This window comes from Aegilops tauschii, chromosome 7, assembly GCF_002575655.3.
Source record: "Aegilops tauschii subsp. strangulata cultivar AL8/78 chromosome 7, Aet v6.0, whole genome shotgun sequence".
In the NCBI taxonomy this organism is placed as follows: Eukaryota; Viridiplantae; Streptophyta; class Magnoliopsida; order Poales; family Poaceae; genus Aegilops; species Aegilops tauschii.
This window is the reverse complement of record NC_053041.3, coordinates 5,113,555-5,139,146: the sequence shown is the minus strand read 5'-3', so window position 1 is coordinate 5,139,146 and position 25,592 is coordinate 5,113,555. Positions and strand designations below refer to the sequence as shown.

At 43.2% G+C, this 25,592-nt stretch overlaps 3 protein-coding genes across 3 annotated transcripts in view; all 3 read right to left on the bottom strand.

Moving 5' to 3' along the window:
• Positions 1-4,938: 4,938 nt before the first annotated feature.
• Positions 4,939-8,509, bottom strand: LOC109745793 (noroxomaritidine synthase 2-like). The gene has a single exon (XM_020304902.4). It carries the CDS (start codon positions 6,672-6,674, stop codon positions 5,130-5,132), a length of 1,545 nt encoding a protein of 514 aa, XP_020160491.1. The 5' UTR covers positions 6,675-8,509; the 3' UTR covers positions 4,939-5,129.
• A 5,434-nt stretch (positions 8,510-13,943) lies between these two features.
• The window catches only part of LOC109745798 (histidine-containing phosphotransfer protein 1-like), a 40,655-nt gene continuing 29,006 nt past the window's right edge, over positions 13,944-25,592 (bottom strand). The window contains exon 6 of the mRNA XM_073504292.1: positions 13,944-14,374. The gene's annotated coding sequence lies outside the window, so the exon portion shown is untranslated. The remainder of the gene's footprint in view (positions 14,375-25,592) is intronic.
• On the bottom strand, positions 21,712-22,221 carry LOC109745813 (uncharacterized). The gene has a single exon (XM_020304921.3). The coding sequence runs from the start codon at positions 22,219-22,221 to the stop codon at positions 21,712-21,714; it is 510 nt and encodes a 169-aa protein (XP_020160510.1).

The following is a 25,592-nucleotide window of genomic DNA, read 5'->3' as shown; positions in this document are numbered from 1 at the left end:
ATCAAAAACACAGGCCAAAGGTAGGCATAGTACTGAGCTGCACCGGCGGATCTATGGCAAGCCTCAAAGGGCCATGGCCCGCCCTGGGGCTGGAGCAAAAAAAATTGATAACACTGCTTGGACGATCCAGCCGGAAAACCTATACGACGCACTCTGCGTCAAAATGTCGGGGTATCGCACACTCTTTCTTGGCGATGGAATCAGACGGGCCGGCCCATTAGAAGCGTTTCCACCGACCCTGGTTTTGCGAACCGAAGGTTCCAGCCGGTTTGCCCGGTTTTCGGAACCTCCTAGTAGGTTCCTGAACCGGGTTTTTTCGTTTTTCTTTCCTTTTTCTGTTTGTTCATTCTTTTCTCTCTTTTTTTGTGTTCTTTTTCCTTTTCTTTTTCCTTTTTTGTGTTTTCGGAAAAATGTTCTCAAATTTCCAAAAATGTTTGATTTATCATAAATTGTTTAACATTTCAAAAACTGTTTCCATTTTCAAATTGTATTCAGAAATTCAAAAAATGTTCGTGATTTCCAAAAAAATTGTTCAGAAATTCAAAATTTGTTCAAAATTCCACAACTTCTCATATTTTGTTCAGTATTACGAAAATTGCCTCAAATTAATAATAATATTGGGATTTAAAATTTTGTTTGGGAGTTTAAACAATGTTCGTGGTTTTTTAAATAATGTTCATGTTTTGAAATTTGTTTTGGGATTTCAAAAATTGCAATTTTCGACAATTGATCATGCTTCAAATTTTGTTCTGGAGTTTCAAAAATGTTGGTGTATTCAGATTTTGTTCGGGAGATTCAAAAAAAGTTCCCATTTTTCAAAAATGTTCGCGTAACCAACAACTGTTTGGCCATTAAAAAATTGTTCTAGTTTTCTAAAAAAAAAATCTTCATATTTTCAATTTTTGGGGGGAGTTTATAATTGTTTTCGTTTCCAGAAATTGTTTGTGGTTTTTGAAATGTTTGAGTTTTTTCAAATATACACAATTTAGAAATGTGTTCGAAGTTTCATACATAATTCACTTTTTCTCCATAATAATATTTCGCGGTCAAAATTTGAAAAACGTTCGTATCCGCGCTTGGTTTTGTTCTTAAGTATTTGTGCTGCCATTTTTACCCCTAGCTTGCTAGCTCAAGTGGTAGGAGTACTACTTGTGAAGCACTTGGTCTTGTGTTCGAATCCCTCGACATTTTGCCGCAGTTAGCGGCAGATAGGAGCTCCCCGATCCGGCTGCCCAGTAGATTCGCACTTACCCCTAAAATCAACACAAAAGTAGACTCACGCTTGAGCCAATACAACGCATAAGTCGCGCTAGAGCGACGTAGCGCGCACCCCTCGAGCCCATGATCCAGCGTACTGGCCGACCCATTTATGGTTTATTCCCTACCATCTTTTTTGTTTTTTATGTTTTCTCTACCGGTTTTTCTTTCTTTCTTCTTTTTCTTTCCTTTTCCTTTGTTTTTTTACTTTCTTTTTTCCTTTTCCTTCGTCTTTTCTGTTTTGCTTTTCTTTTTATATTTTTTCTCTTCTTGAGCTTTTCACTTTTTTTGCATTTTTCTTTTCGTGAACATTTTTTTGTTCACCAAATTCAAAGCATATTCAAGCATGTAAAAATATGTTAAATAATTCAGAAAATATTCATCAAATTCCATTCTTTTTGTTCATCGGATATAAACATGTTCATTTAAATTCAAAAAAATTCATCAGAGTTGAAAAATGTTCGTCAAATTCTATTATTTTCATTGTTTTCAAAACATGTTCTTCAAATTCAAAATGTGTTCATGAATTTTTCAAAAAACAAATAATCAAAATAAAAAAACGTTGAACTAAAAATATGTTCATCATTTTTTTAAATGTTCTTGAATACAAAATTTGTTCACCAAGTTAAAAAACTGTTGCTGGAATTCAAAAATTTGTTCATCAAATAGACAAAAATGTTCTTCATTATTAAAACATACTCATAAATATCTATCATAAAACTAAAAAATGTTCATTAAAATTAAAAAATGTTCATTCTTTTCTAGCTCACAAACATTTTTTGAATTCAAGAACTGTTTGTAACAGTTCACAATTTTTTGGAATTTTTAGAACTTGTTGTAATCCCGAATTATTCTAACATAATAAAAAAAAATCATAAAATGAAAAAAGTAAAAGTGAAAACAAAAACGAAATAGAAGCTGTCACGAGTGGGGCCGCTTCACGCGCCAAATAAGGGCTCACGACGAATAGCACCAGCGGGAGGAGAACCGGACTCCTACTTGACGCCTTATGCGCCAGTTTTTGTTGTTTTGCCAAACCGGCGCACAACATTCGATCAGGTTGGACCGGCCGATCAAATAGTTTTTGCAGGAACTTCTCCCGGGTTTGTGAAGTTCTAGAAGCTTACTAGGCCTTGTTTTTCTTTTTACTTTTTCTGGACTGGTTGTTTTCTGTTTTATTTCAGTTTTTTCTTTTCTATATTCTTTTTAGTTTTTCATTTTTTGATCCTTTTCCGCTCCTTTTATTTTCTTTTTCTTTTTTATTTGCGTGAGATTTTTTTAAATTGAACCTTTCCAAATTAATGAACTTTTTTCAAATGCATTAATATATTTAAATTGCGAATGTTTTTCCAAAATAATTTTTTCACAAACCTTGTAATATTTTAAAATTATTAATTTTTGAAAAAAAATAGTGAACATTTTTCAAATCCAAGAAGTAAATCGATGAACTAGTTTCAAATCCGTGATTTTTCCAAATTTATGATTTTTTAAATCAATGATCTTTTTTGAAAATCATAATTTTTTTAAAATTCCTCAATATTTTTTTGTAAATTTGTGATTATTTTTGAAGAATAACCAACCTTTTGTATTTCATGATTTTTTCGAATTTGCATAAAAAAATTCAAGTTCGTGAATTTTTTATTTCAAGAAGTTTCTTTTTGTTTTTTCCGTTAATTAGTTTTTGGAATTTTTATTTCATTTTGCTTTTTGTCCATTAGCCAACGGTTGACCAGCCGACTAGTCAACCATTGACCAAATGAACCAGGTGCACCCCGTATGATCGGTCGGCTCATATCTGTGGACGCGTGGATTCCAGAACCCCTAACCAGCACAAAAGGGGACGATTAGGGAGGTCTGGAGCAGAAGGATACTTTCGAGGTTATTTGACGGTAGGTCACCAAATAGGGCAGAAAATAGGGCCATATAATAGGGCACAATTGCTCCAACAGCCGCTCGAAAATAACGTAACTGCAAGGAAGCCGCATCAACAATTTTTTGCCCATATTTTACATAGGACAAAAAAAAGAACAACAACATATTAAACCAATGTTCAAAATATCGTCTTATTCACCGATTTATCATCTACTCGCTTATCAATGGGTGACCGCTAAGTTTATACCTTACCTTTTCTATTTATCATTTGAGCCAATTTATCGCTCCCACAAGCGATTAATCAGGAATCTAGGGATTAATTGGGCTGGTCCTTTGTGTTTAGACACCCAAAAAGGGCCTCCCCTTTCGTAGACTGTCGTACATTACACTTCATCCCCCATTCCGTAGGCCATGCATTGTAGTGTTGTCCCATTTTATTTGTCATTACTCATTGTTTGACATGTAATATGTACTTATATATTGATATAGTGTTGTCATATTTAAATGCTTACAACACACTGATGGTTATTTCCATTTTTACCTTATTAGTGCTCAGAACCTAGGAATTACAAGCAAAACCAGACCGATTAATAGTCGACCGATAAAATTTATTACTAGTATTTGGAAAAGTAGATACGACGGAGACGTATCAGATATCCCCTATGTGGCATGGGTCAAAATCCCTCTTGAGGGAACCGAATATCCGTCCATGCAGACTTAGTTCCATAGAAAGGGTTCCAGCAGGCCCATGATCGAGCCCAGGTACCTTGTATAGCCACTCGGAATTTGATGATACGCCCACATTCGCGGCTGCGAGACATCCTCTCCAGAAGAGATTGAAAAAAGGGTATCACCGAGTCTTCTTCCTAGCTGCTCAATGTTTGTCCCTTCGCAGGCATGAACAAACGGAGTCCGCTGAGGTCTCTTGCTCGAACCTCAGATCCGTTGATCAGTCGGACGTCTTGTCGGAAGAAAGCACACAACAACTCTCCAGCGAGACCTCGGCCGACTCGGGGGCTACTGTCGAGTTTATATATACGGGGTAGGCCCAAGTATACGAATGGCCCATCGGAGGCCCATGATCGTATAATATACGGTCCAAAAGGCAATGGGCTAAGGGGCTTCATCATCAGCCCATCGGCGACAAGGTGGCCCAAATCCGCACTAAACCCCAACAGTCGGTCTGCGGCTCAGCCGACTATCGGGTACCAGCACTCGGACGAAGATGAAGGGAGCTGTCAGCTAGACCATTAGTCAGCTGTCGGCTAGACCATCTATTGGCCACGATGTCTTGATGACGGTCGTTACCCAACGGCAATATAACCCAGTTAAATACGGCAGTTACCAGTAGTAAATGTCATGGAACAGTCGGACACACCTGAGGCTATGAATAGCATTAATACCAGCCCTTTATGTACCCCTACCTGGCGGACTCTATATAAGCTAGGAGGGAAGCCCCGGGCTCAAGGTTGGACTTCCACACATTGTACCTCCACCTCATAGGGCCTCAACTTGTATAAATCCTTGAGCGTACTCTCAACCACGCCGTTCACCAGATACCATTGCCTCTACATTCCTACCCCTAGTATTGTCAGGATTATATCCACGACAGACATAATAGCTTCTACAACAACCAAATTGATTTCATTAGATGCATCACAAAATATGTATTCATATGTAACTTATTTGTCTTTAAAAAGTGTAACTTATTTGGTTTTATAGATGGTGAAGCGCTTTTCTACAAACGTAATGTGGAATGAAGTGGAAAAATCAATGTTTTTTAGTACGATGGATCCTTTTTATTTTTAGTACAAACAAATTACAACAAATCGGGGGCCAACTTATTGTACCTCTTACATTGTGGGGATATCCAGAAATACTCTAAAACTTTACATTACGTGCACCCATGCATCTGCAAGGAAGAGCGCATACTTATAAACTTAGAATCGATAAAAGAAGCTTAGACAAATTACACGGTACTGCTGGGTTGGTATTGTCATTCATTCGATCTGCCGTTTGAGGATCTTGGCCCACAACCCATTCTTCATCTTGAGCACAACTGATGGCTTTGGCTCTACAACGTACCCTCCCACCATTTCAAAATCGAAGTTCCACACCATGGCGGCAACGACACTCTTCATCTGCAATACCGAGATGTGCTTGCCCAAGCATGATCTCGGCCCGGCGTTGAATGCTAGGAACTTGTAGGACGGTACGTACAGAAGCTTGCCATCCTCTTTGACCCACCTTTCTGGGCGGTACTCCCTGCAATCCTTGCCCCACACACCTTCCATCCTGCCCATTGAGTAGAGTGAAATCAGGATGGTTTCACCCCTTTGCACCTTGTGACCGCTCGGCAGTACGTCGTCAGTCATCACCGTCTTACGCTCGATGGGGCCCGGTGGGTACAGCCTCATGGATTCGAACAATGCCGCGTGTAGATAGATGAGAGGTTCTGTCTCCTCTGGCTCAAAGGTTACCATGGTGGTGGAATTGTTTGCTTTGTGCATGGCAATGGGAGCTAGTTCTCTTCTAATGCTCGACACGATGTGCGGGTGTTTGATGAGGTTGTAGAAGAGCCAGGTGAGGGTCGTGCCGACCGTGTCACGCCCGGCAAACATGTAATTGATCAGGGTGGCGTACATGAAGCCATTAGGTTTTCCATGGTCGTCAATATACTCCGGGTCATGGATGTAGGAAGAAACAATTTCTACATTACGGTTCTCTTGCTCTTCATCCATGTGGACTGACCCATCTCCCCTTTCCTCCATCATCTCCGTGACAAACCTGCACAGCTCCGATTGCGCTGCGGCGAGCTTCCGCTCTGGGCCGATTTTTAGACGCTTCATCAACTTCCAGCAAGATGCTGGCACCATGTTCCGGAAGAAGCCTACATCCATGACAGCTTCCATGGCGTCCGGCACAATTACAGGTGGCATATCCGTGGTCAGAAGGCCAGGGTCGACCCCGAAGACCGACATGGCCGTCATGTCGAATGTGAACCTGGTAAACACGTCCTGCATATCGAACGGGGTTAGGCTGTCCATGCGCGCCAAGAAGGGGAGGAGGCCGTTCTTCAGCTTATCGCGGCAGCAGCAGGCCATGTGAGCCAGCAGCTGTGGGCTCGACATGAGGTGTTGCACTCTGCTACGCTGGCGGCGCCATGACTCGCCGTCCGCGTTGAAGAAGCTGTTCCCCATGGCGTCGAAGATGGCAGCGAACTCCTCGCCCTTGGGGTAATTTGTGAAGTTGGAGACGAAGATGTGGCGGACGTTGGCTGGGTCGCAGGTGACGAAGAAGTGCATGGCAGGCCCACGAAACACGAAGCTACTGCCGGAAGCGGCGAGGAAGGCGGTGGTGTAGTCATGGAAGCGATGGAGGTTGGCGACAACGGAAGGGAGCATGCCAACCAGGGGCCATTCAGTTGGAAGCGTTGGGACACTCTTTGAACTCCTCAACTTGATGAAGCAGAAGAGCAAGGAGAGAAGCAAGACAAGAAAGGAGACGAGGAGGTGGTGTGGCTCTGGCGACGATAAGAGTGCCATTGTTTTTCTTCTTGCTACTCAATGATAAATGCTCGAGAATTACGTACAATTTATAGATTCTTGACGTGCGTCTATAGTGCATGTTTGTGCATGCAATATAATACCTGTTGCAGGAAGGCCTTATAGATTATTAATGAAGGTCGTCGGAAGGAACATGACGCTGAGAAGCCTCCGGCCGGGGGCCGGGCGTCCTGTCCTTTTCTACTAGTCTGGTGTGTATGTGCTTCATGGGCGTGTATATCGACCATTCAGCCAACTCTCGACGCCCAGCTCCCTAACCGTACCGTGCCAAATTAATTTATGGATAGGCTGCACCTCCACCTCGCTCCACTTCTTCTCCACTGATGCCGAGAAGAACGATAACAAAGCATTTCTATAAATAGGAGCATAACCATTGCCTCAAAGCATCAACTAAATCATTGTTGCATATAATGACCATTAACTGAATCTCATGGGACTCCATGATTGCCATGCTGGAGAGAAAGAGAAATAAAGAGACAGAGACTGACTTGTAGGTTGATGCTCTTGGGAACTAGGCAGCACATGGACCCATGCACGATTGACGCGTTGGCACATGCATGCACAAAACCATGGCAGAAATACTCAGGCAATTAGCTGGTATGTGGAGCTGTTTATATCGGTTTTCTTTCTGAATTATTTTTTCCTTTTGAAGGTGACTATGTTTAGTAAATCAGTAAACATATTCTATGTTATGGTTGCTTTCCCTATAAATAATATATGTCACCTGTGATAGCAATGTCATTGCTATTTTATTCTTTTTGGAAGATAAACTATCAACATCAGTTCCGATAATCGAATTGATTACACATGTTAAGGAAAATCAAGCAAATGAGCATATTCATTGATATCGACCAAGAGAGGGACTGCCGCATGTTTCATTTACTTATTTCCTACCAAAAATAGAAATATAGTACGGTCCACAAATCGACTAGTTATTTTTTTACCGAAACACATGCCTCTATGGCGCTCCACAAATCGATTGTGTTTGCCAAAACACAAGCAACCGTTTTGAAGTATGTAAAAAGATGACGCAAGTGCGTACAAAAGAAGGTGTAGTTGCACAAAAAATACTTTTTGTGCCTAATAAACAAAAAAAACTACATGCATAAGAAATAAATAATCCAAACGCTTGTAAAAATATAAATACAAATCCAAAATAAGCATATAGACAACAAACACAAATAATCAAAACTCTTACAAATAAAATAAGCAAAATGTTATATATACCTACCCAAAACAATGTCTAGTGGCTGATGATAGTTTATCTTCCTGAATGAGTAAAATAACGATAATATTGTTATTAGAGGTTCCATCAGTTATTACAAAGAAAGCAACCATAAGATAGAATATGTTTGCTGATTTACTAAGCATTGTCTCCTGCAAAAGGAAGAAAAATAGACGATTATTTGTGCCATGGCTCTGTGCATGAATGCGTCGACACGTCAATCATGCATGGGTTCATGTGCCATCTCTTTCAGGCCAGTCGTTCCAGGGTCATCTCTCCCCCTCTCTGTTTCCAAGAGCATTAACTAACCTACAATCAGTCTCTCTCTCTCTCTCTCTCTCTCTCTCTCTCTCTCCTTATCCAGCAGGCACAATCATGGAGTACCCATCCAACCCATGTGTGGCAGCCCATGATGTTCAATCTTGACCATTAATTACTTATGTGAGTGCCTAGATTTTGATGATTTTGTTGATGCTTTGATGCAATGCAACTTTGATGACTGTGTAACTTACCTAGTAGTTGCTCACATTTATATAAATGCTTGTTGAAAGAACATGCGGTGCCCCCATGTTTGGTTTTGGTAATTGATGACAATCTCTATGGACTTTTCTTGGAGTCCATTTGTTGGTTTCAAGGAGAGTTCGTGATGACCAAGGTGCTATTAAGGAATTATTCAAAGTTTGGTCTTGTGAGGGTTGAGCTTATTGCAAGCATGTCTTGAAGAAGAAGAGTGTCTGATCATTCATGTTTACCCTCAAGACATCATCCAAATGAAGAGAGTTGGAAAGATGCAAGGTTGATCAAGACTAAGTCAAGAGTGAATCAAGTTGATCAACTCACAAAGCATAGAAGATGTACCGAGAGGGATCAAGTGATCCCATGGTATGGTAAGCATTGTCCATCATGTTTTGTGTACTAACCCATGGTCTATGTGAGAGTTCTTTGTGGGGTTAGGTTGCGGTGTGCAAGTTCAAGTGGAGCATCACTAAGAGATCAAATGCTTGAAGCTTGTCGTCCATTGTGGTGACAATGGACTTGTGAAGATGTGCGGAAGAGTGGCTCACCCATAGTGGAGTATGGGGGAGCAATCAACTAGTCTTCATTGAGCCAATGCAATAAAGAAAGGTGGTCCATCTTGAGGAGGAGAAGATCGTCATCATCTAGCTCAAGTGGATCATGTGCAAGGCAAAGGTTTGCCCTTGATAGGTTTTCTATTTTACCGGTCTCATGGTGGTAGTTGGGAGACCGGGTTATAGGATCATTTGCCGTACTATCAAGGGGGGCTCTCGATGAGTAGCTTGATCATATCATTCTTAGAGAGCTCAAACCATTGCATCCTTGCATCATCTTTTTGGTTCTTGTTTGGTTCTTCTCTTTGTGAGTTTTGGAGATTATGGTCATTTTGCTGACAAGCTCGAGTTCATCGAAAACGGAGTTCACATGCATCTTCTATGATGTTTTCGATGTTGGAGGTTCTGCCGGTTCTTCTCTGTTGGAGGTGTCACTCCTCTTTTTGTTAGGCATTCCTCCCCTGCCTCTTCTTACTATTCGTCATCTTGTATCCAACAAGCTTGAGTTTGCTCAATTCGGAGCTCATATGAAGAAGTTATGGCAGTTCTGTTTTCTCCCTGCGGTAGTACCGCGGTGGCAGCGGTAGTACCGCTTGTAGCGTCAAGCGGTAGTACCGCTCCAGTACCGCTCTACTACCGCCTCGTTTTTGGGTCTTGCACTTTTCGTGTCGGGTTTAGCAGTAGTTGCACGGCAGTAAGGCACGGCAGTTTCGCCTATAAGCGGTAGTACCGCTCCGATTGGGCGGTAGTACCGCCTATAAGCGGTAGTACCGCTCCGGTCGGGCGGTAGTACCGCTACTGCATTACTGCCGCCGTACTCTGCTCTGCCCTGCATCATTTGGTCCCGTGTTCTGCTCCTCCAGCGGTAGTACCGCTGGGGTGAGCGGTAGTACCGCTTATAAGCGGTACTACCGCCCCAAGGTTCATGTTTTGTTGCTCCATTTCCCTGCTTCTTCTGCCCGAGCGGTAGTACCGCTCGTGGAGCGGTAGTACCGCTCGTGTGCGGGCTGAGCACATAACGGTTGGATTTCCCCCCTCCTATTTAAGGGGGTCTTCTTCTCCAATGAACCTTATCTCTAGAGCTCGTGTTCTTCCCCCATTGTTGACCTTCTTAGAGCTTGCTAACTCTCAATCCCTCCATTGATTCTTGCTAGTTTTGGGGGGAAAAGAGAGAGGAGATCTAGATCCACATTTCCACCAATCGCTTTCTCCTCTATGTGAGGGGAACCCTTTGGATCTAGATCTTGGGGTTCTTTGTGTTCTCTTCTTCGTTCTTCCTCTCATTTTCCTCCCTAGCATTAGTTACTTCGATGGGATTTGGGAGAGAAGGACTTGGGCACTCCGTGTGCCCTTGCCATTGCATTTGGTGCATCGGTTTGAGTTCTCCACGGTGGTACGTGGAAGTTACAAGTTGAGAAGCTTATTACTCTTGGATGCTTGGTACCCTTGAGCTTGTTCCTCTTGGGTGCTTGGGCGCCCTAGACAGTTGGTGGTGTTCGGAGCTCAATCATTGTGGTGTAAAGCTCCGGGCAAGCATCGGGGTCTCCAATTAGGTTGTGGAGATCGCCCCGAGCAATTTGACGGGTACCGGTGACCGCCCCCTAGGGTTGCCAAAGTGTACGGGTTCGGTGACCGCCCCCAAGGGTTGCCATTTGTACGGGTTCGGTGAGCGCCCTCAAGGGTTCCTTAGTGGAATCACGGCATCTTGCATTGTGCGAGGGCGTGAGGAGATGACGGTGGCCCTAGTGGCTTCTTGGGGAGCATTGTGCCTCCACACCGCTCCAAACGGAGATTAGCATCCGCAAGGGTGTGAACTTCAGGATACATCATCATCTCCGCCTGCCTCGGTTATCTCTTACCCGAGCCCTTTACTTATGCACTTTACTTTGTGATAGCCATATTATTTCTTGTCATATATCTTGCTATCACCTAGTTATTTATCTTGCTTATCATAAGTTGTTGGTGCACATAGGTGAGCCTAGTTGTTGTAGGTTTTGTGCTTGACAAATTAACCGCTAGGTTTATTCCGCATTTGTTCAAGCCTAAACCTTAATTATTTTAAAGCGCCTATTCACCCCCCCCCCCTCTAGGCAACATCCACGATCTTTCACTTGTCATCGTGCTTCCCAGCACCATAGGACGGTGCCACTGTTGCAGTACAACGTAGGATCATTGTTCAGTACAACATAGGAATATAGGATGAGTGGCCTACTCTTCAAGACATGTGTGGCAAAATAAACGAACGGTTGCGGGATTCGGAGAAGAAGAACGTTGGCGGTGGGCGGATGCGTGGTGGGGTTGTAGCATGTCCATAAATGTTGTTATAGTTAGGGATTTGTCTGTTGTGAGTTGAGAGATGGAAATTGAACGCCCTTGATCGGCGACAAAGGTGTAATCAGTCCGATAACAACGTTGAACCTCACTTCAGATGAAGAGTAGTCAAAGGATTAGTAGGTGCGACTTTGAAGACTTAGGGGGATACAGGCAATGTCATGCCCCCGAGGTGTAGCTACGGTGTACATAAGAGGCCCAACCACTATAGAGTTGTCCAAGCCTGCTACTCGAAGTTCACTGGCAATATAGGGCGCATGGCCACTTCGGGGTACAAGACATGCACTCTGTTACGTAAATAGCTAGGTCTTCTATATTTTATGCATCTACCAACCGACTCCGAACCAATAAACCTAGCCATAGTTGACATACTACACCATAGATATAATCATCCGAGGCAAACATCCCACTTAATCAGAGGGCTTGAATGTTGATAAATCTTTATTTGTATGGATGGATATAGCTTAAGAATGTAAACAATAGACCATTGCCATCTATCTTGACTATTGTTTTAGATTCATGAAAGGTACTGTAGATGACCAAGTTTTCCCATAGCTTCATTGTATGGCTCATCAGCTTAATTCCACGGTAATTAGTACAACTCTGAACATCCCCCTTGTTCTTGAAGATTGGTACTGATATAGTCCGTCTCCATTCTTCTGGAATCTTGTTTGCCCGAAAAATGAGGTTGAAAAGGTTGGTTAGCCATACTATCGCTATGTCCCCGAGGCCTTTCCACACCTCAATGGGGATACAATCAGGGCCCATCGCCTTGCCTCCTTTCATCCTTTTTAAAGCCTCCTTGACCTCAGACTCCTGGATTCGCCGCACAAATCGCATGCTGGTCTCATCAAAGGAGTCGTCCAGTTCAAAGGTAGAACTCTCATTCTCCCCATTGAACAGCTTGTCAAAGTACTCCCGCCATCTATGATTAATCTCCTTGTCTTTCACCAAGAGTTGGCCTGCTCCATCCTTGATGCATTTGACTTGGCCAATATCCCCCGTCTTTCTCTCTCGGATCTTGGCCATCTTATAGATGTCCCTTTCGACTTCCTTCATGCCTAACCATTGGTAGAGGTCCTCATATGCCCGACCCCTTGCTTCACTGGCAGCTCGCTTTGCGGCCTTCTTCGGCATCTTGTACTTATCTATGTTGTCTGCACTCCTATCCAGTTACAGGCGTCTGAAGCAATCTTTCATCTCTTTAATCATCTTCTGAACATCATCATTCCACCACCAAGTATCCTTATATTTGCTTCTCCTTCCCCTCGACACTCCAAACTCCTCCGAGGCCACCTTACGAATGCAAGTCGCCATCTTCATCCACACATTGTCCCCATCCCCTCCTTCCTCCCAGGAGCCCTCCTTAATGACCCTCTCCTTGAACGCCTGAGCTACCTCCCCCTTGAGCTTCCACCACTTCGTTCTAGCGACTTTGGCATGCTTATCCCGCTGGACACAAATCCAAAAGCGAAAGTCAGCAACCACCAGCTTATGCTGGGGTACAACACTCTCTCCAGGTATCACCTTATAGTCTAGGCACGCACGCCTATCTTCTCTTCTCGAGAGGATGAAATCGATCTAGCTAGAGTGTTGGCCACTACTAAAAGTCACCAGATGTGATTCTCTCTTTATAAAGAGGGTGTTAGCTACAATCATGTCATTGGCTACAACAAAGGTTAAGACATCTTCTCCTTCTTGATTGCTGATGCCATAGCCAAAGGCCCATGCGCCCTTCAAAACCTGTGTTAGATGTACCCACGTGGCCATTGAGGTCTCCTCCTATGAAGAGCTTCTCGCCAATCGGTACACTCCTAACCATGTCTTCCAGGCCTTCCCAGAACTCCCTCTTGGTGTTCTCATTATGGCCTACTTGCGGGGCATACGCGCTGATAACATTGAGAACTAAGTCCCCAACTACCAGCGTGATCAGGATAATGCGGTCCCCATGTCTCTTGACGTCTACCACTCCATCCTTGAGGCTCTTGTTGATCAAGATGCCTATGCCATTTCTGTTTGCAGCCGTCCCCGTGTACCACAGCTTGAAGCCGGTATCCTCCACCTCCTTCGCCTTCTGTCCCCTCCATTTGGTTTCTTGGATGCAAAGGATATCAACACCTCACCTCACCGCTGCATCAACTAGCTCCCGAAGCTTCCCTGTCAGAGACCCTACGTTCTAGCTACCTAAGCGAATCCTCCTACGCTCGGCTAGCTTCTTTACCCTTCGCACTCGTCGAGTCAAATGCGAAGACCCTTGCTCATTTTCCACTACATCCAGGCGCCGATGCAGTGCGCCACTAAGGATGCAACAACCCGATCCCCGCTCACTTGCCACCATATCTGGATCAAGATACGGCGCGCCACAAGGGGGGTAACGGCCCGGCCCTTGCCCATTTGCCACCACACCCGGGTTCCGATGTGGCACGTCGCTGAGAGGGTTACGCCCCAACAAAAATCTTTTGGGTTTCATCTCCATAAGAGTGGCTGAGTTTTTACGTTGGCTCGCCAAGCCTATCACAACCCTCCTCCTTTACCCGGGCTTGGGACCGGCTATGTTGAGACAACATAGGCGGAGTTGGATGGAATATATGATAAAGAAATAAAATTATTTTTGTGCGCACGTTGTCACCCAACAACAAACATAACTTGATAATGAAATAGCATTACAATGTTCTCCACAATATACCACCATAGTCCATACGCCGACTGAAGACACATGATTTTGTCGAGATACACTGCCACTGAATTTCTACGAGCTAGAAACTGACTAGAACCACGACACCAGATTAACCACAGATAATCAGAAAAACGATCACAGATGATTGTTATTTGACCACCAATAATTCCGAATGAAACTACGGACACTACCACCAAAATCAAAACCAGATGAGCAGCTTGTCACTTGACAGAACTATAGACCCCACAGAAGCAAACAACTGCAGGCCATATATGCTAAATTGAGCATGTTGTACGACATCAAACACAATGTGCAATCAGAACATGGCGCTCCTGCTTTATTGCTCCGGTCTACAGCTTAGGACATGCTGCTGCAGCTGTATTTGAAAATAAGATAACACATTAGTTTCGCTAACCACGAACTTACTCAGAAGGAGGACCCAAAGGGTTAAACACAAAATAATTGTAAAGATTATGGCCATCATCCAGACAAAAAAGCAAATTATGAAGTCCATTAAATATCAATGTTGTGACCTGTGATAAGTTTTGAGGCGACAGGTGACCATTTCGAGGTACATGAGGCAAGATTCAGATGTCATACATACCAAAAACAGTTATCTATGAACGAAGATATTCAACTGAGATTCTAGTAGTCCTAGACACCAAGTAGTACCTCTAGGTACAAACTTGCCACAGAAAAAAAATTGTCCCTGCTTGTTTGTTTTCCACAATTAGCACAAGTAATTTATTGTCTGACATGCAAACTAGTCGCATTCATTTCATTAACATGTCTATCTTCTATTGTAATGCAGTACACTAACTGAATCCATAGCCTCATATCTACTGTTTAGTTCTACGTTTTGCATTTCAAGCAAACTTTAGAATAAAAAGAAAATTGTTTGGAGATTGCTATTCTATTTTACTGTACCGTTACTTAGATTTCACTCACAAAAAAAACCGCTACTTAGATTTCAAGACGAGATAAATAAATAAATACCTGAAGCTTATGGTATGAACATGCTGCACAGATCATAGAAATCATTTCTCAAAGAATCCAGTGTCTTCAGGCACCTGACAATCAGTAAGTTGTGAAGCTCGTTTTGAAATGCTCATGGCAATGTTATTAATTAGTAACTACTACAAATGCTAACGGCCATTACAATTTACATCAATAAAAACAAAACTATGCACTGGTAGGATTATCTTAACAATCCTAAAGGATACAGTCAACTAAATTATAATGGAGAAGATATATTCCTAACCCAAGAAAATCAGTGGAGTTAGCCAAATATGTCTATCCATAATGGCTGAATACATTCAGCCGATTACAAAAGCGATGAACATGCAATTCCGTCAATATATACTCTAATAACACTAATAGTAAGGAAATATGTTCCAGTAAATGACTAGAGCACACTAGGATATCATATTCAATACGAAGATTTCAATAGCAAAATGATTGAAAAAACAATAGTATGACATGATGGCACAAGTTACTAACCCAACTTTGCTCTTCTCCTGACAACACACATGGAATTGAATACAAGTGTTATTCACTCTCTGAGCACCAACACTGCAACATGCAATAGCATACAATGAGGAAAGACCCATAAAAGCGCTTTAATGAAAGAAAATTAGCATGGTAGTTCTTTCCCTTCACTTCCGCCTCCTAAGCAAATAGATGTACCACCGAATTATGAAATTAACTAAATACAACTATGAAAGCCCAGTGTAAGCAAAGTGATATATCAATAGAGCAGATGCAATATGTAACATTGATCTACTAGGAGTTAATATTTTCAGTAACGGAGGTTTTAGTTTGTAATAACTGACATATAAGTTAAAAATGTGACACTACATAGAGTAGTGTTGACTGAATGGTTTCAAACTGTGATTCCATAAAAGTCATATGCATGTACCAAAAATATACCTAAACCTAGATTCATTAGGCAAGGGATCTATGTCATGCAAAGTTGTGATGATAAAGGAGAGGGTGATAATCCTGCGCAAATTAATTGTAAGAGACCACTTTAAGAAGGTAAATGTGAAGTGCTACTCTTTGAGCCGTCTAATCTCTGCAGGGCAAATGATATTTGTTGGATTTAAATCATTAAGCACCACAACAGCTGAATGGATGTCAACCTCCGAATAATTAATTGGACGAACCGCTTAGCAAGGTGGATCCGGAGTACTACTCATGGAGCTATATGATTTATACGAAGTAGGTCATATTTATAGGATCTAATTTATAGAATGATACAACTGCCAAGGTTTTCTGGATCCAAATCATAAAGTACTACAATAGCCAAACTATATGTCCAATTTACATCATAGAACAGTACAATGGTCAAATGGTTTGTCAGATCTTAATCATACATCAGATCTAAATAATAAAATAGTACTATGAATGAACAGTTTGTCAGATGTAAATTATAAAACAGTAAAAACACCGAAGGATTTTTTGCATAGATATAATAAAACAATATAACGACAAAACGGATTGTCGGATCTAAATCATACAGTAGTACAAGGACCAAATGAATGTCAACAACTCCCCAAATTAATTGGAAGATCTCAAGTGCTAAATGTTAAGCTAGCCGGGGTGTACGAAATGGATATTTTTTGTCGGATCTATGAAAAATCACTACAACTTGCCAAACTGATATCAACGCTCCCCATATTTATCTCAATCCATACTCGTTGAGCCGCCCGGTCAATTCAGGAAATTGACCACCGTTGCTATAAAACACTATAATGATCAGAACACACAATAATTCTCCCCCAACATTATAGGATGCCCTATGATGGATACAGCTGGGATCTAAATACCTACTTTTCATGCCAGGACACAAAAAACTACTATAGTCCTGATACATACTACTGCACAAACACATACGAAGAGGACATGGAAGAAGAAGAAAAGCGGCCTCACCATGCACTGTTTCCCCGGAGTTGATCCACAAATGTGTCCACCTTGCCATAGTCCACACATGGTTGGTCCCTGCACAAACATAAACCGAATGCCCAAGTAAGAAGCCAAATCAAACCACCCTACACTAATGATCAGATCACATGACATGGCAACGTACAATTGCTTGGCGAGCTCGCCAATGATATGCTCACCCTCCTCGCAGAAAAGCATGACAACCTTGGCAACGAAGTCTGGGTTGCCCTCGTCTTGGAGCATCTCAAGCTGCCGGAATTGATCGTCCAGCAAACCCTAACCCACCAAAGAAAAACAAAAGAAAAAAAATCATAATCCGGCAATTAATATTTTGTTACACATCCACCTTGGGAGAAACTAGAATCCACACAAATCGCATCGGAATTGTACATAGCTCACCGTAGTGAACATGTTGGCCACAAGGGTGCTGAGTTGGTTCGACTTCGCCGCCGCCATGGCTACCCACGGCAAGTTTCAGTTAGCAGGGAGGAGAAAAGCTAAGCGATGAGAGGAAAAATGAGGGTGTTGTGGCAATGGATGGAGATTGGGGTTGAGTTGGTGTGGTATATATAGGAGAATTTGATTACCAAGTCATTGGCCGTAGCTAGAAACGGAGGGCTGCCATTCCATATTTTTATGGCCTTCATTTATTTCTTCTTTTGTCCTTTCACTGGCTGTAGCTGGAAATGGACGACTACCCTTCCTTCTCTTTATTACTCTCATGTATTTCCTTTTTTTACCTTTCTTATGTGGAAATGCCATCTTTTGATTAATTTTAGTTAATATTTTATATCAATCAAATGCCTTACTTGATTTGACTGGTTAGATACAGGCATAGTTTCATTGGATACCTTTCCTTTGCCTCTCACTTTCCAGGATGTTAAATATTAAATTGTTTCTTTTTTGTGGGAAAATATTAAATTGTTTCAATTATTGTGAGATCATTAAGTTTTACGTGATATGATTGATGGGATGTAGGAATAGTTCATTAGATACCTTTTATTTCCTTTTCTCATTTGGAGCAAGTCATTAATTTGACTGGCTAGATCCATTGCTATTTTCATTGGATGCCTTTTATGCTCCAGCTTTTACTTATCTGTTTACATCTCATCCTCATTAACATAATCATATAATTATATATAGTAGTCAATGTGGATTACGACGATACAGGGATAATGGTGGCAATGCTATGTGCTAAATATTTGTGGGTTGTGTTCTCCCTTGTAGCTCCCTTAAGAAATCAAAGTTTAGTGTAGATGACAAGCGTAAATAATATTTACGACGAAGTGACAACTGCATCTATCTAAACTAGTTATATGTCTCCTAATGTTTTCCGAACTGTTGTAACTAGCCATCGATGGCATAACATGTGAGGGACGACCAATGTTCAGTTACAAAGGTAGCTAGATCATGACAACTTGATGATATTGGTTACTATCGCGAAAATGACAATAGACATAAAATGTAAGTGGTGAGTTGAAGCAACCATACAATATCTACCATGTCCGAGAGGACTTTTCTTTATTCATGCCAATTAAATTTAATTCAAAAATAGCACATGTGCCATTACATTGAATCACTACGCATAAAAAGTTTTCTTCATGATGTAAGTACTTTTTAGTGTCATGGTCCATTTATCATTATGTACATATTATGTTCGGTATCATGGTGACCAAACAAGGTTTTATCTTGATGCACGCAATACATTCCTAGATGTCTCTGTGTAATTATATACTAGACCATGATGGCGCGCATTGTCGCGCCCGTATATTTTTTCAATAGAATGATAGGAACATTTGCAAGTATAGAGGCCCAAAACATGCAGGATAAGTCTGTAAAGATGATATATGTATTAGAGATTAATAGAAGAGGCGAATTCTAGTTTTTTGAGAGTAAAGAAGTGCAGAGTCAGCATAGCACCACCGCTCCGCAGATAACCATACAATTCATACTTGACAATTATTTTGATCAGCCAATACTATGTGTCTCAATAAAACGGGGATATATACAACAAAAGCAGTCTTTGTAAGTCAAGACCCCAACATATACTGTGTTACTCTGAAATAGGATGAAATGAACTCACAATTCTAATTGATATGTAATGCACAATAGGCATCTGATTGATAGGTAATGCACACCAACCATCTGTTTTGCACCTGTGGGCAAAATTTTGTTGACTGTCACCCTACGGTTGAATGGACAACATCAGATTGTAAGCAAGTTCCCACTTCGTACATCAAGGTCATGAAAATTGAATATTGCATATATGGCATAATTTCATCCATTACCTCCAATAAAAAAATAGAACAAGGTGTTTCTCAAATTGGAAACTTTCATAACATCAGTATGTCGTGGAGAGAATGGCAAGGCTTCCACCAAGATGGACCATGTTGCCTTGCCCATACTTCTCAACGATACAATAATCAGTAGGCTTATAAATAAATGGAAATGAAAGCCAAGCATAACTGGAAGATAAACTATAGAGATATAAAATGGACTAAAACAAGTTACTTCATAGATGTTTTCCCATTCCTTCCGAAATACCAGGTATTCCAACCAGTAGTAAGTAATAACACAAAAGAGAAAAATACTGGATAGAAAACTATGGTTTGGTGTAGTAAACTACTTCATGACAAGTCACAGAATTGCTGAATCTTAATTCCAAGCGTACATTTCATTATAAGATGTATGTATATACCTCCATTCAATGATCATCGTACTAATTTCCACATAGAAGTAAAGTTTTGCTAATTCTACATGTACTGAGATTTTGTTCAGTCGAGATCGATCTCCGAAAGGTGCAAATCGATCGAGGCATATACAAAGATATATAGCAAGGATATATAGAAAGTCAAATATATATAGAAATTGTTTCACAAGCGCCAAGACAAACCTAAGTTATGCTCATGCCATAATCAAGCCAGGAGTGTCCAAAGAAAGCAGATTACATAGCAAGGATATTCATGTTAATGTTTACATGTTTGTTGGTTTGTGGTCTTCCATTCCAACTTTGGAACAAAAAATATAGAGGGGCATAAAGTTTCAAATGAGTTAAACATTACAACATTCCTAATCCACCCAAGAATCTGTAGACAGATAGGAGATGTTCAGCAATTCATACAGCCAGCACAGATCGCCCCAATAGGTGATAAGGATAGATAAACAAAACATAGAAGGACAAAAGTAAGATAGCTTATTTGAAAGATAGGGAGATCACATCTCAAAAAAAATAAGATAGCTTACTTGAAAGATTGGGAGATCCTTTCATCTCAAACAAACCATCTCCCTGCTGATGGCTAGAATCTCGTCTCACAATCCAACAATCTGAAATTATCACGGAGGCTGACGGCAAGGAAGAAGGGCTAGTTGTCAGCCGAGACGGATGGAGGTGGAGCTGAATGTGCAGCGGTGCCATGGATCGAACTACCACCCCTTGTTGAATGGACACCGTCATGTACCTTCAGCTGTCGATCCAAGAGCTCTGCATGAGAAGGAACAACAGGTCAGATGAGACTATATGGACGTGCGTGGAGTAAATAAAGAGCACCAGATGTGCCTGCAATTATTCGTGGCCGGCAAGTGGCACACGTTGATCAGTTGCCATTAAAATCTTGTAACATCGGTTATTTACCTCCTCGATTTCCGGCGACTATTCGCTGCTCGTGAGGTGACCTTCTCGCCCGTATCAAATGGAAAAGGCATAGAATCCCCAGGCCAGCGAGGCATACATGGAACAGTTGACCCATATGCCTAAATAACAGACTGCGGATTTTGTTATGTGAGCATCGGCCCATCTTGTATAGCACTCGGTGCTCAGCACCGAAGCCCATACGGGATTGGAAGTACATCCAAGGGTCAGAAACGTATAGAAGTTTAGATAGAATGGTTGAAAACGTTGACAGCCCGAGAATGACAGATTAACCAAGTTTTATGGGAGAGGAAATTATTTGTATGCCTCGGAGAAGCTGCTGCAGTGTAATTGCACTGTGGGTAAATGGGAAACAAATTCGGTTTCTGTTGGGCTGTAATTCTTGTGGCACTTGAGATAACATGAACAACCTCTTGTCTGATGCCACCTCTAAAACAAAACAAAAAAGTTAAGCAATTAGTCCAGGGCGTTTCTGCAGGGATGAGTTGGGTAAGAAATCACAAACTCAACAGAACTTGAAGGATTCTCATTCATTTTAGCAAGTGCTCACTGTCAATTCACACTGATAAGACCTGACAACTGTGTTGGAACCGCCAGTCCCTCGCCGCGCTCCTCCTCGCTCGCTCTGTCGCCGTCGCTTGAGCTCACCGAAGAAGAAAGGGAAGGAGGAAGATGAACACAAGGACACGGTGGTTTTTCCTGGCGCACGAACGACAACTCCACGAGCTCGTACTCGCAAAACCCGCACCGTTACAACGATCAGCCGCCGCGGCTTTATACCCGGAGCCAGCGACTGGGCACGCACCCACGCTCCCTCCCCCCTCGCGCCCGCGATCCGCTCGCCTCGCTCGTGCCCACGACGCGCTCCCACGCGCACGGGTCACGGCAGGCCACCAGCAGATCGCATGCGATCACCCCGCGCAGCTTGCCAACGGCCTGCGGTCACACACACTGCGCACGTCCGCACGGACACGCCTGTGCTGCACCTACACGCACGCACGCACTACTCGCCACGGTCCTGACGCGTCCAAGTCGCCCGGCGCGCGCCCATACACGCGCCCGACGCGATGAACTCGCCGCCGCGGCTTATGTGCCCTAACATTCGCGCCCTAAGCCGCGGCTCAGAGCAACCCGGCGTCCTCCACGTCGTCCACGAGCAGAGCTCGCTCCGCCGCCGGCGCCTTCCTGAGCTGCGGGCACTCCCGCTTGAAGTGGCCGCGCACGCCGCACTTGTAGCAGCGCCCGCGCCGGTTGCCGCCGATGCTCGACGCCTCACTCCGTGCGTCGTCGTCGTCGTCCCCGCGTGCACCGCCCTGACACCGCTCCCGAGCCCTCCACTGCTCCGCCGTGTACATGAGTTGCCCGTCAGCACGCCTGCCGTCCGCCTGTCCGCGCCGTCGCAGTCGCTCGTCAAAAGCCTTGAGGCGTCCCCGTGCGTCGTCAAACAGAAGCGTCTCCAGGTTGCAGAACTGCTCCATCTCGGCGACCGCCGCGTACAGGCGATCGGGGACACAGTCCAGCAGCTTCTTCACCATGGCTGCGTCCTCCAGCGTCGATCCGAGCCCTGCAAAGCGCGCCGCCATGGCCCCGAGCTTGCCAGCGAACTCGTCCAGCGTCTCGCCGCTCGCCATGCGCAGGAGCTCGAACTCCCCGCGCAATGTGCCTAGCCACGCTGCCCGCACACGATCAGCGCCGACGAACCTGGCCTTGAGGCTCGCCCAGACCTCCGCCGCCGTCTTCTTGAACACCACCTGCAGCAGCAGGTCCTCGGCGAGTGCACCGAGAAGGTAGGTGCGCGGGCTTGTCCTTCTTCGCGATGACGGCCGCCGCCGCGTCCTCCGGCACCACCGCCTCCTCCCAAAGCCCGGCCGCATCAAGATTCGCCTCCACCTTGATCGACCATGCTGTGTAGTTGTCGCCGGTGAGCAGCGGCACCGACTGTGGCAGCGATCCGCCCGCTCCGCCCGCGTACGGGATGATCGACATCGCCGGCGCACCCTGAGCTGAACGTGGCTCTGATGCCAATTGTTGGAACCGCCAGTCCCTCGCCGCGCTCCTCCTCGCTCGCTAGTCGCCGTCGCTTGAGCTCACCGAAGAAGAAAGGGAAGGAGGAAGATGAACACGAGGACACGGTGGTTTTTCCTGGCGCACGAACGCCAACTCCACGAGCTCGTACTCGCAAAACCCGCACCGTTACAACGATCAGCCGCCGCGGCTTTATACCCGGAGCCAGCGACTGGGCACGCACCCACGCTCCCTCCCCCTTCGCGCCCGCGATCCGCTCGCCTCGCTCGTGCCCACGACGCGCTCCGACGCGCACGGGTCACGGCGGGCCACCAGCAGATCGCACGCGATCACCCTGCGCAGCTCGCCAACGGCCTGCGGTCACACGCACACACACTGCGCACGTCCGCACGGACACGCCCGTGCTGGACCTACACGCACGCACGCACTACTCGTCGCGGTCCCGACGCGTCCAAGTCGCCCGGCGCGCGCCCATACACGCGCCCAACGCGATGAACTCGTCGCCGCGGCTTACTTGCCCTAACAAACTGCTGCTCTGAAAATGTAAGCATATTCAGTTGCCTCCTTGTCATTTTTGGTCCTAAACAACAAAAGGAAACGAGAATAAGATTGAACTCAAGTTTGACAAACTTCAGGTTCAGATTTCTTGTAAGTGTTTTGCCATTCCTTTTTAATAAAAGTTGGGGCTGGGGGGCAACCCCTATCGTTTTAAAAAAAAGATTTCTTGTAAGCTACGGATCATCTTCCGTTGCCATCCACATATGACCTATAAATAAACAAGTTAGATGTAGAATAAACTTATTGGTGCAGACGAAGAAACGTGTCCAGCAGCGTACCTCTGACCGGGTGCTCGAGCGACGTTGGATCTGGCGGCAGCATGCCAAAGGACTCCAGATGTTGTGTAGGAAAAATCAGGTACTGGCTCCCGTGGTGTGGTGCCGCAACCGGCCTGAGGTGGAGCTCGTCGCCGTCACGAGAGAAGACAGGAAAAGGAGAGTGCGAGCTGCGAGCGAAAGGGAAGGACATCGAGTGCGGTGGCGGTGCAACCTGTGTAGTGGGCGAGAGAGGAGAGATCGAGGGTGGTAATCGAAGGAGAGAGGCGAGAGGTCGAGGTCGTCCTAAAGAAACGAGAGGGCTCCGATTTTCTTTCGGGAATAGCGGCCCGTGCATATTAAGCCCAGGAGCAGCCCACGCGCAAGAGGACGGCCGCCAATTTATTTGTTTAGGGAGCATCTGCCCAGCCCGTGTAGCGCTCTCAGCGGGATTGAAGTTGCATCCAACGGTCAGAAATGTCAAGAATCGTAGATCCGATGGTCAAAATGCTGATGGCATAAGAGGGCTCGATTAGTGCTCAGTTTTAATGTATCTAAATTAATTACATTACTAGCAAGGAGCCAAAAATGAGAGCAGTACTCGACAGACCTCAGCTTGGCAAACACAGGCAGATAGCTAGCTGGTTTTATCTTGATACAACAACCGAACAGCAGAGCTTTGGCTTTGATATCTGGATCATATATCTGCCTAGGTGGATGTCAGTCATACCTTTTTTTTATTTGCATGAGGATGCCAGTAATACAAACAGAAAGGAAATTGTAAGTTTTATCCTTGCCTTCTAAACAATTTATCCAAACCACATCTTAAGTTTTTAATATAGGCTGAACCCTTTTTCTATATACACTGATCTTTTTTTAATATACGGTGAAACAAATTAACTCGTGAACCTTTTTTATACAAACTGACCTTTTCTTTAATGTGTGAAGTATGATGACTATTTTATTAGTATACATTTAATATTTTTCTAATACACATGATTTTTTTTTTTGAAAAAACAAACCAACCTAATACGCACAAGCAATTTTAAATTCTTGAACTTATTCCAAAATTTGCGTTTTTTGAAATCACAAACAATTTTTGACACCATGAACATTTTTTTAATTCACAAATATTTTTAAAATGCAAACACTTTTTAAAATTCAAAAACAGTGTTATGAAAGTCTTGAATTTTACTAAATTTAAGAGCAAGCACTCGAAATAAAAAAACAAAGTGAAAACGTCGAAAGAAGAAAAATGTAGCAAACTTACCGTGCGCTCGCATATGTGTGCAATTACACGTTGGGCCAGCTCCTATTTCTCGCCTGGGTCAGAGAATACCTCCCGTCGCAGCGTGCTGGTTAAAATCAGCCGGCCGATTCCTGGCTTTTCCACCGCACTGATCGGTTTTCCCATATTCTCTTCTTTTCTCTTACGGTTTTCCTTTCTTTTTAACTTTTTTTAATTTCTTTCCTTTTTCTATGTTTTTCCTTATTATACATATACAATTTTCGTATCCTTTTTTATTTCTCTGAAAATGAAGAATATTTTTTGAAATTCGCAAGCATTTTTTGAGGGTGGGAAAAATTTAAAAGTCACGACCACTAGTTTAACTCGATATTATTTTCTGATACAATTTTTTTAAGTTAGTGAACTTTTTACAAATTTGTAAACTGTTTTTAAAATTTGAGAACTTTTTCTCAAATCGACAAAAACTTTTGAAATTTGGGAAGAAAATTTGAAATCAGCGGATATTTTTAATTCATGGATATCATTTGAATTGCCAAACATTTGTAAATTGATGAATATTTTTTCAAATTTGGGAACTTTATTTGACATTCACATGAATTTCAGAGAACAAAACAATTTTTGAAGTTCAATAAACAACTTTTGAAATTAGATTTTTATAATTCAAACATTATTTAGAAATTCATAAACATGTTTTGTATTCGTCAAAACGTTATTAATCCGGAACATTTTTGAAATTCATGAACAGGTTCTGAAATTTCAAATAATTTTGCAAATTCATGAACATCTTTTGTAATAAAGAAATTTTTTAAAATCTTGAAACCTTTTTAATTGAGATTTGTGAACAATTTTTGATGTAAAAAAGCAAGAAGGAAAACAAAAAAACAGGAGCGCCTAGCCCGCACACGGATTGCCCAAA

Excerpts from the sequence above, each read along its gene's own strand:
- LOC109745793 (XM_020304902.4), bottom strand. The coding sequence starts at position 6,674 with ATGGCACTCTTATCGTCGCCAGAGCCACACCACCTCCTCGTCTCCTTT.
- LOC109745813 (XM_020304921.3), bottom strand. The coding sequence starts at position 22,221 with ATGGCGAGCGGCGAGACGCTGGACGAGTTCGCTGGCAAGCTCGGGGCC.